This window comes from Notolabrus celidotus, chromosome 5 (genome assembly GCF_009762535.1).
Source record: "Notolabrus celidotus isolate fNotCel1 chromosome 5, fNotCel1.pri, whole genome shotgun sequence".
In the NCBI taxonomy this organism is placed as follows: Eukaryota; Metazoa; Chordata; class Actinopteri; order Labriformes; family Labridae; genus Notolabrus; species Notolabrus celidotus.
Window position 1 is genome coordinate 30,010,376 of NC_048276.1, and position 11,063 is coordinate 30,021,438.

General features: G+C 44.5%; 1 protein-coding gene across 1 annotated transcript; it reads left to right on the forward strand.

Moving 5' to 3' along the window:
* Positions 1-715: 715 nt before the first annotated feature.
* Positions 716-8,719, forward strand: LOC117812729 (rho GTPase-activating protein 22-like). The gene is made up of 10 exons (XM_034683641.1): positions 716-767; positions 1,248-1,361; positions 1,858-2,065; positions 2,159-2,291; positions 2,557-2,630; positions 2,801-2,922; positions 3,022-3,256; positions 5,187-5,845; positions 5,927-6,164; positions 8,485-8,719. The coding sequence occupies exons 1-10, from the start codon at positions 716-718 to the stop codon at positions 8,717-8,719; spliced, it is 2,070 nt and encodes a 689-aa protein (XP_034539532.1).
* Positions 8,720-11,063: the final 2,344 nt, after the last annotated feature.

An 11,063-nucleotide genomic window follows, 5' to 3' on the forward strand; every position in this document is an offset into this window, starting at 1 on the left:
ACCTTTAAGAGGAGCTTATCCACCAGGAATCACTACTAGAGGTCCCTTAACATTCAGCATTCACCCTTTTACTGATGATCCACTCTTTATGTCAGGAGGTTAGCATTTAGCCGTCCATCTCCAGAAAACATCCTCTCAAACCTCTCACATATTTTTGAAATCTCATCCTAGGAGTGAATTTCCTGCAAGATATATTTTCTGACATGATCACCTGAGAGCTGAATGATTATCTGGGAGTTCTGTGCAGAGTATTCACTCTCTCTGTCTGGCCTAAAAGGGGGTTTATATGCTCTATGGGGCAAACATTCGACTGGAGATTGTACCAAGGACCTTAAAAAACAACATATCCACAGGAAAATATTCCTCAAAGTGTCTGAAGCATCCAGAAACCTGTATTAAAGGGTACATATCTCACTGAAACACCACTTTTGAAGGCTTTTTTTCATGCTAAGAGTAACTAGTTTTGGTTAAACATCCAGCAGTATGGCCAACATGGAGAGCTTGTCTCACTTTGACTAGCCTAAACTGGGACTCCAGGAGGAGAGAGGGAATAAAGACAGACACATGTTGAGGAAAGTCAAAGTTACCCTGCATCTCTGAGTTCTTCATCATCTGACTGTGCACTCATCTGCAGAAACAGCTCTCCTGGTTTTATGCATCTTTCACCGAGCGTCTCAAATCACTCACGTAGAGCCTGGTACAGGAGCGCTGCAGCATGGGACTCAGCTGCTTCAAGTCCTGGAAACATGACAACACGGGGCACAAAGGTGAGGCAAACACACACATGTGCACACACACATGTGCACACACACACACATGTGCACACACACACACACACACACACACACACACACACACACACACACACACACACACACACACCATCAACATATTAGCTTTTAATCCCTCCTGTGTGTGGTGTGATGTGGTTTGCATGTTGCCCTTAAGTGAAATCTGCTAAATGCTGACTCAGGACGCTGCTGGGGTGACTTTGTGTACATGTGTGTGATGGAGTATGACTTTGAGAGGACAGAAGAGCATGATGGGACATGGGAGAGGGGAGAAGTGTGTTAACGAATCTGCATGAGTTTGAGACAAAGATAGATGAGGAGGAGGAGGTTCATGTGATTCCAATAAGTCTTGGTGCCAGGTCTACAGAGTAACATGCAGGTGGAAGATGGATAATAAAATAGCATTAGCTGGTCCTCCAGCAGAGTAAATCATGGCATGTGCGTGCATCCTTGCAGGTAACAGAGACGTGTTGGCCAGCCCAGGCTCGTACTTCTTCCTCTCTAACAGCGCCGGTCAGGGTGACGAGTGGCTGAAGAGTCTGAACAAGGGAGTCTGGATCCCTTTCACAGGTAAAAGAAAAACAGCAGCTGCATCATCTTAGCATGCTTCTGAAGAAATGTGTTGTCTCTAAAACTGGCATTGAAGTCAAGTCACCAAGTATCTTCAGTCTCTCTCTGCTTTTATTGGATGTCTGTTAACTTTTGAGTTTGTCCTCGTCTTCACCTCACTGATCCTTTTACATATCCAACATGTTGCACTCCCCTTGTTTCAATTTAATGTAGAATCTTTGAAAGTAAGCCTCTCGGTGCAGGGGGTCTCTTATGGCAGGAACTGCTACTGAACAAGACAGCATGTGAGCGTGCACGCTGGTGAACACACGTGAAGGCCGCTGCACGAATTTAATACATTATCAGGGCCTTGTACAAAGAAACCAACAAACATAATTAAAGTTTTTTTATCAATGAGTGAGTCAGAGTCTCCATGACTCCTAATGAAGTCCAAGTCCAAGTTGTCTGTGCATGGTTTAACGTCACAGATTTTAGCCTCCAGTCATCTCGTTTTCAGGGGTCTTTGGTCAGCGTCTGGAGGAGACGGTGCTGTATGAGCGACGTTATGGTATGCGTTTGGTTCCTCTGGTGGTGGAGCAGTGTGTGACCTTCATCCGGGATCGCGGCCTGCAGGAAGTGGGTTTGTTCCGGCAGCCAGGACAGGCCAGTCTGGTCAAAGAGCTGCAGGAGGCTTTTGATGCAGGAGAGAGACCGTCCTTTGACAGGTGTGATACCTCTGCTGTCTGCCTGGGCTGCACATTGAGTCAAATTTTTCAAAATAAAACACTGAGCTGTAACTTTTTGTTTTCTCCCTGCAGTAACACGGACATCCACACGGTGGCATCTCTGCTGAAGCTCTACCTCAGGCAGCTGCCTGAGCCTCTGGTTCCTTACAAGCGTTACCAGGACTTCCTGCTGTGTGGTCAGAAGCTGATGAGTGACCACAAACAGGTACTAGCTATACCCATGAAACCTGCTTTTACTGATGAGTCAGAGTCTGGATTTATCTCAGTATTAAGTAAGATGTTTCACAGTCTCTCTAAATCATGATATTCTACTACCTTATGTCACCACTGGAGCTCAAAAACTCCAAAATACCCTCATGTTTTGATGCAAACTTCCACATAAAGGCATAAAGTGAAATATTAACATTTAGTGTTTCTTTCCTAACTTTCTTCTTTAATGTTCACATCCTCTGTCTTTGTCTCTCTCTCAGGGTTTGTCAGAGCTGAGACATCTCCTCCATGAGTTGCCCGTTGCAAACTTCAACCTGCTCAACTTTATCTGCCAGTAAGAACCTCCTGACCTTGTTTCTCTTTCTTCTCACAAACTTTACTAAGTCCTATGAGTCATGTTTGTGTAGTGTCGAGGCTTTGAAGCGCTAACAGCGTCCTCTGTGTGTGTGTGTGTGTGTGTGTGTGTGTGTGTGTTTGTGTGTGTGTGTGTGTGTGTGTGTGCAGGTTTCTAAATGACGTCCAGAGTTACTCCAGCAGCAACAAGATGAGCAGCCAGAACCTGGCCACTGTGTTCGGGCCAAACATCCTCCGAGCCAAAGCTGAAGATCCGCAAAGCATCGTGGGAGGTAAAGACACAAACTGACCCACAGCTCTACAAGAAGGGGATTTATTCAACCCCTAAGCTCCACCCAGACTTTCCTTCTCCTCTTCTTCTTGTTTCCTAGGTGCAGCGCTGGTCCATGTCCTGATGTTGGAGCTGATCAGAGAGCATGAGCCTCTCTTTGCCCGAGTGCCTCCGTCCATCTCCGCCCGTCCACCCTCAGGTTTGCGTGCCTCACCCAGTCCCCTGAGACAGCCTCACCTCCACCCGTCGCCCTGCCATCGCCAGCTGTCGCTGCCTCTCATCACAGAGCGCTCAAAAGAAGCAGGACAGTTGGCTGCAGATGCACAGAACCACAGGTAAAACTCATGCAAGCATCTCACAGATTCATGATCAATTTCTATTCCCCAGTGACAACAAACTTCCAGGATAAGCCTCTCTGTAGGTTAAAAAGAGGTCAGCATTCATTCCTCCTTTGACTCTCTTCATTACTCGAACATGGGCCGAGGATTTCTCGACATTAAGCATTGTTAAAACTGTTTTAGATTTATCAGTGGAGTAAGACAAAGGCTAATGTTCAAACACAACAGGACGCTGGTGAAGAAATTGGCTGAATGACCCGAAACCCTCCTGAATACCTCACAAGTGTGATAATGAAAGGTTCACAGGAACGGCAGCTTTTGTATTATCTTAATGAATGTTCTTCTGTCTTAAAATGTTTTCTAGGTGTGTTTGACGGTAGTATGTTGTATAACTGTTCTGTTGGGTCAGTTTTGCAGTATGCTTGGCCAGGCATTGCCGGATTTCCTGTTTCAGAAAGCGGAAGTAAACAATGACCAAGATAATGAAACTGCTTCTGTACCATCCAGTTACGATTTGGAATTTAATAATTTTCACAACACCTAAACATAAACGTATATAACTTTTTTTCTGTCATATACGGGGGATAAAAGCAGAACATTAGCGCTGTGCATTGTGGGAATCAGTACAAAAAGGAGACTGGTCCGACGCATACTGAGAAATTTTCCCGAATTAGTACGACATGTGGGTAGTTTTTGCATACTGCAAATTTTGCTCATGTTCACATACTGCATACTGACAGTACGTACTACTGGTATAATAGGCAGTTTAGAAAACAACTAGAGACAATCAGGCGTCTACTAGTGCTCACTCCTTACTCCCCCTGCATCCGTAAAACCATCGTTGGGGAACTTGCCGTAAACATTGCCTACTTCAAATCAAAGCTAAGCAACTTTGATAGTAACACGACCATTTCAAAATGGTCAACAAATTCTCCTCATGACGTCAGGCGTGGTTCTGTGTGATTTGGACAGCTGCAATCCCTCTCTTGCAGCCTGCAGACACACCCGTCTCATTTATTGAGACAGAGGCTGTTTTCGAAACGGCCTGCTACATACTACCTACAAATGTAGTAGGCAGTAGGTATTGCCTACTACATACTGCGTTTGGATTTAGTATGTAGTATGACTGTTCTGTTCAATCTGTGTTGCAGTCTGCTGAGTCAGACGTCACTGGATTTCAGGTTCCGAAAAGCGGAAGTAAACAATGGCCAAGCTGATCGCAAAAATGCATCTTTAGCAACACTTATTATTCAAAATGTTTAGAAGTGGTTTATATGGAATTTAATTATTTTTACAGCACCGAAAAACTGAATGCCACCGTCAAAAAAGAATAAAAAGAAGAGGCATAACGTTAGCGCTGTGCATTGTGGGAAACTACGCAGGGAAGACTGGTCCGATGCATACTGATACGTTTTCCCGAACCAGTAGACATCTTGGTAGTTTTGGCATTCTGCAGATTTTGCTCTTGTTCACATACTACATACTACATGCTGAATTTTGGCCAAATCAGTACATACTGCTAGTATAGTAGGCGGTTTCGAAAACAGCCAGAGAGAGTGGGGCATGCTGTGTGAGTTGCCGGAGCTGCTATCTGTAGCTTACCATAGTTTGGCCATGTTTGCTATTATTTTTCACTTTGATCACTTTCCACAAACATAAATACAGATGTTCATTCAACTTTGCAAATACAGAAAAAGGCCTTTCCTTTATGAGATCCCTGGTCAACTGTGAACCCTACCTGTCCTCTCCTGCTGGTCTTGCCTACTCCTTGTCCTACCCAACATGTCTACTAAAAAATCTACTCTTCCTACATCCATCCCATTTCTCACATCCATCCAGTCTTGCATCATATAACATTTTACGGGTTGGCCTTTTTCATGTGTAAATATTTTTTTGAAGTCTAACCTTCTTTCCTTCCTTTCTGTAGCTGCACCTCCTCGACTTCTGCAAAAGCAGATTTGCCTTTCAGCCAGAAGAGACTTCTCGGCCATCGCTATACCTCCTCCCACCCAGAAAACTGCTTCTACCCTGTGCCCTCCTCCGGTCAGCACCACTCACACCACAATGTAGATCTTCACCAACACCATGCTGGACAAAGATCGTCCCTTGCACATACTCAAGCCTCTGCATCAAGCGTCCAGGTTCTAGGCCCACAGCCACACAGCTCCAAGTCCAAATCCATGCTTGTGGACTTGGCAAAGGCCTGGCCAGATGCAGACGCTGATTTATGGTGTTCTGGTGCTGCAGATGAAGAGGCTGCAGTGCAAGAAATAGCCAGCGGAGGCAGCAGTGACGCTCAGGATGACAGCAACCTTTCTGCCTACGACAACCTGGGTGGAGATTGTGAACGAGAGGGGATGGCAGACATCACCAAAGGACTTCTTGCAACTTGTGGAGATGAGGCGGACCTGGAGGAGGTGTGGCAGACAAGAGGCTCCTCCTCTTCGTGGTCTTCTTGTGAGGTTCTACCATTGGATGAGAGCAGGGATGATGCGGACACGGTTAGTCCTGACATGTCGCCAAAGAGACCTAAAAATGTGCCTTCAGGTCAGATATCTGAAGATGAAGACGGTCATAATGATGATCCCAGGGATAAAAACAGTGACTGTAATGAGGAAGAGGATGATGATGATGATGATGATGATGATGATGATGATGATGATGACGACGATGATGACGATGATGACGATGATGACGATGAAGATGCCCACCCTAACTCCCCGGCTTCATGTGTGCTACTCAGCCCTGTGAGCACAGGGAGCTCTGAGGTGTTCCTCCCCTCTGGTCCTCCAGATGTCCAGGGGCCTGAGCCTCAGCCGCAGCCCAGGGGCGCTCACTCACTCCTGGATGAGCTGCAGCTGCAGATGTCCCGGCAGAAGGCTGAGTACCAGGCCAGGATACAGAGGTGAGACACCACCACAAGTACAGGTAACCTGCTGGACTACTAAACAGTATTCATTGAAATCCAGTACCTCAGCACTGATAATTTTAATATTTGTTTCACTTTTGTTTGGTCTTCAAAGGACAAAAAGTTAATTTCCGTACTAATGATACAAGTTGCGCTAGACCTCTGAAAACTACACAGTAATCTGGAGAAGGCCTCAACTTTGAAACTCAGTTTAATTTTGTCTCCTTTAAAGCTGCTGTCGGTAGGAATGGTGTAAAAAAGTTTTTTTTTTTCTGCTGGGTTTGGAGAAAAGGTCATAATACCCATCTGTGCTCATCAGTAAGTGGAGTAATTTGAGACCATTGTGAAATCTCTGCGTTTTCCAATGCCTTTGTACCAAGCAATGTTATTATTCCCCTCGTTCCCTCAATGACGGACCAATCATAGCTTATCTCCAGTCCTCGGTTCTGGTTGGTTGAGGGGCGACCCCTACTACGTCCTCCGATTGGTTATGAGGTTGGCACTAAGAAATGAAAATAAAGAGCAACCACTGTCTTCTTTGGACCTCCGATGCTGGGACATTAAATACAAATATCTGTGTTGGTTTTTTGCAACCATCAACAAAAGAGCAGTTTGCATGTCTAGTTCTAACCTTTCACACCTTCACTCTGCAACACCAAAACAAAACCATAGTAGTATAGGAGGTAGAAGAATCACTCCAGGAGTGAGGAGTGGTATTGCATGCATGCCTATGTAAATCTCTCCTGTTGTTACATTACTACAGGAGCAAATTCAAAATGCATTGTAGAAGCTCTCTTATTTCAGTAGTTCAGCTACGGAAACAATGCAGAAGCTTTCTGGCTTTCACATTCTCAAGAAGAAGCAAGTTTTTTGTCATGTGGGACCCTTTAAGCTCAACCAGAAAACGTTTCTGAGTTGCAAAACCTGATTCAAGCCCATAGTAAACTGCTCACTTTTAAAGCAGAATTACACATGTTTACAGCCTGGTACAAAAACAGTATTGGCACTTCTCCCTTGGTTCTTCCTACGTGACAGGTGGTGAGCTTTTTTAAATCATCCATTTCAATTATATTAAGGCTTAGAGTTGCCCCCAAGCGTTGTGCACAATTAGGCATAATTATGGGAGTGGCTAACCAACAAGTGTAGCTTTTTTGTCAGGTGGCAAGGCTGTACCTAGGGTTGCCAACTTTCTCGCTACTAAATAAGGGACTGGTGCACAGTGCACAGTGCCATGGTGGTGAGATCCCGATGTGTGAATTTAGTGTATATTCACATTCTGATTCAACTAGAAATGCAGAAAGTGTGTATATTCCCATTAATCCTTACTGTATCATTATGTAACCTCACATCAATAAACCTCAAAGAAACCACAATTTGGCTCTTTACATCAAAAAACAGGCAAAAGAAAAATGTAATGCAAAAGAGGAGTATAACTCACCACATGTACATTTTCAATGGATACTTTTTGCTGCTCTTGACTGACTCAAGCAGTCTTTTGTCCTTTTGCACAGCCAGAGAGAAGTCCTTACATGACAAGTCACAGTTTACAGATATTTGAAGGTCATTTCTGATCAGCTCTGTGCTGCATCTGTTTCTTGAGTCTGACCATTTAATGGCCACCAGAGAGAAAATCCTCTCCACACTTTTTTTGCAGGACTTGGCACATTTGTGCTGTATTCAACTGATGTGCGTGAGGGGGTCTGTGATTGGATGACAGGCGGTGTGATTGGCACATGATATGCCACTGCCGTTTTATCTGATCTAGGATCTGTAGAGTGCAGTCTGCTGTATTTACAAGAGTCAATAGTCAATATACGGGACAATACAGGTCCCGTATGAAACAAACCAATTTAGCCCAATATACGGGATGTCCAGGCCAATATGAGACAGTTGTCAACTCTAGCTGTGCCCTCAACCCCACCTCTTTGGAGTCATCATTTCTAATATGGCAATTGCCATCTTTAGGCTTCATAACCCGTCTTCAGACAATAATGGATGTTGTCACTGAGATAACATCAATGTTTTATACAGTCTGGTCTTTCTGCTACGTCACTGAGAGTAATTCATAGGTACATAGGTGTACATTAGCCATTTTGACCTGGGTCTTATGCAAATGCCAAAGTGTATCTTGGTAATTGTACAACATTCGAAGGACCTTGAAGTTTTTTGTTTCCAGTATTTGTTACCTGGGCATGATAACTGTATAAGTCAATTTTAAACTAAATGATAAACTTATTCTATGTTAGGTGTAACAAGTGCTCTTTGTTGTGAAAGCCTGTGTTTGAACTCCAGTTTGTGGTTTATGTGTGTACTACAGGTTGGAGCGCTGTAATGACGTCCTGGAGCGGCAGGTTGCAATTTTGAGGGTCAGTCTGGAGCAGCAGAAGCGAAGCCAAAGCGTGGCCGAGATCAAGATCCGCAAAATGGAGCGAGCCAAAGTCGACGCCGACCTCCGAAACACCACCCTGCAGAGAGAGATGGAGATGTTCTTCCAGATGTACGGAGAGTTCAGAAGAGGAGATGGAGGAGGAAGAGGCGGAGGGAGTCTTTGAAGACGAGAATAAAAGATGGAATATTTCTTTGAAGAGATCTGGGGACAATCAGAGAGGAAGGAGGATTTTTGCACTGACTTTGTTGAAAGGGATGGATGGTAAAACAATCTGAAGTTCTCACTCCTCTATGAGGGCTTCAAACCCTGAAGGAAAACAGTTGGGACAAGACTTGAAGCAAGTCATGGGTGAAAGGAATGAGACCGAAGTTTGCAATTTAAGGTTTCAAGAAGAGGGCCAAAAGGTTTGAGTCATTTGGTGCAGTTATGGGTGTTTGGATGTCGTGAATGTCTGAACTTCCTCAAACATGGAGCTGTTGAATTGGTCAACTTGATCAAGTCATGGATACTAGGTTTGCTTCATAGAAACGTGTAACCAAACTGTGTCCTTTGAGTCTGACTGAGCAGAGGTGGTGTCCAATATGAACTCAGGTCTCTTTTAAGGAACCAGTCCTGTTTCTGAACTGTGCTCACACAACCAAGACCAATTAATCTTTTGATAAACTACTACTGGTGCCCTAATGAAAAGGATAAGCGCTCAGTGAGAACCCCACTCCCCATATCCCCTGATAAGTAACATAGTTCACCTTCCCTAAAACTTCGCCTCTAATTACCCTGACACCCTGACTTTGAAAGTAAATGGGCAGCAAGTACTTACACACCAACAAGGTCATGAAGTGGGCACGTCTCTTTAGCAGTGTGTCTTCAAGTTAGGCCAAAAACATCTCTTGATAGTAAGCTCTGTCATCCCCAAACCACCACCTCTCTTTGATTGCTCTCACCACCCACCATACCCATGTACTAAGAAGAGAAAGAAAAGACAAAACCCAAGGATGAGAAGTGTTAGAAAGAGGGCAGGCAGAGCAAGGGTAAGAAACCTGTTTGAGTTAGGCTATATGCTCTACCTTCCCCTACACCTTCAATTTTAAAGAAAGAAAACAGAGAGAAGAGCTTGTAGAGAGATGTTAGAGGGAGAGTGAGAAAGGCAAAGCCAGTGCGAGAAGCCTGCCAGGCAAAGCTGTACACTCTACCTCCCCCTACTCCCCCATTTTCAAGAGGAAAGACAGGAGAGGCGAGGATGAACTCAGGGAAGATTGTGTATAGAGATGTTGGGCTAGGAAAAAGGAAGGCTGAAGTATGTAGAGAAGCCTGTTTCAACTAGGGCTCACTCTGCTAGGTTCGGCTGTACGCTCTACCTTCCCCCAGTCCCCTATTTTCAATACGAAAGACAGAAGAGAGGAGTTGAACAGTCATCTCCGATTTCTTTTTTATCCCCCAACTGGCATATGTCTCCTCATGCAACAGACAAAAACACAAAGCTAATGGCTGGTCCAGACTGGGAGACTTCCAAGATGTTAGAACTGCTGTGCTGCCTAAACAAGATGAGTCAAGATCAAGAGAACGGTGACTGAATTGTCAGAATACCAGCGTTGTTGCATTAATACAGGACATAAGTGCCGGTCTTACCTCCTTTGAAGCCATTGTGCATCCTTTAAAAGAATCTGCTGCATCTGTTCTTTTGAGCTTCTCTTTCTCAACAGTTCAATCAGGCATTACTCAAACTTCAAGACTCCACTCTGAAATCTATGAAGTCTGAAATGGACAAACTGAAGATTTTACACTTGTATTGAAAAATGTAGCTGGTAAGAGGATAGTTATTACCAAAGTTGTGTTGTCATCCATACTTTGGTTACTAAACAGTGTCTTCCAGTGTTAGAATGAAATATTTTTTTTATCTAACAGTAAAAGAACCCTCAGAACTTGAATCTCAGGCGAGATTTCTCAACCCGGAGATGTTGATGTCCTCAAGTTGACAGTACACTTCAAGTAGTTGTCTTTTATCTATATTTATGTACCTCAAAGTAACTAACTCCAACTTTCATGCAAATGATCTAACAGACTCAAGGAACAACTCTCATGTTTATATATTCTGAATGTCCATGTGTCTTTGTTTCATCACCACTCAGGACCAAAGTCAGCTGGACTCTTATGGCCCTTTTCCACTACACAGTTCCAGCTCTACTCGACTCGACTTTACCCAGTTTGGGTACCTTTTCCACCAGCCTGAGAACCGACTCGCGGTGGGCGGGGTCGTCATAACACAGCTGCGTGAAACTGCTGCGTGAAACTGCTGCGTGAAACTGCTGCGCGAAACTGCGTTCACATCATTTTGAACGCGACACAAACACACCGGTGGGCGTCGCGCTCATGACTTTTCGGTGATGACATTCTCTGACCAATCAGTGGCCAGCAGTCCGTCAAAGTCACCTTTTAGTATCGGCTTAGCTCGCTTGGAACCAGAACAGAGCAGATACAAAAAAATGGTATCTGACACGAGGTACCGCGCC

Bases quoted from the DNA above. Each gene is read 5' to 3' on its own strand.
- LOC117812729 (XM_034683641.1), top strand. From the start codon at position 716: ATGGGACTCAGCTGCTTCAAGTCCTGGAAACATGACAACACGGGGCAC. The intron at 2,066-2,158 runs GTGTGATACCTC...TTCTCCCTGCAG, and splicing joins GAGAGACCGTCCTTTGACAG to TAACACGGACATCCACACGG. The intron at 2,631-2,800 runs GTAAGAACCTCC...GTGTGTGTGCAG, and splicing joins CTGCTCAACTTTATCTGCCA to GTTTCTAAATGACGTCCAGA.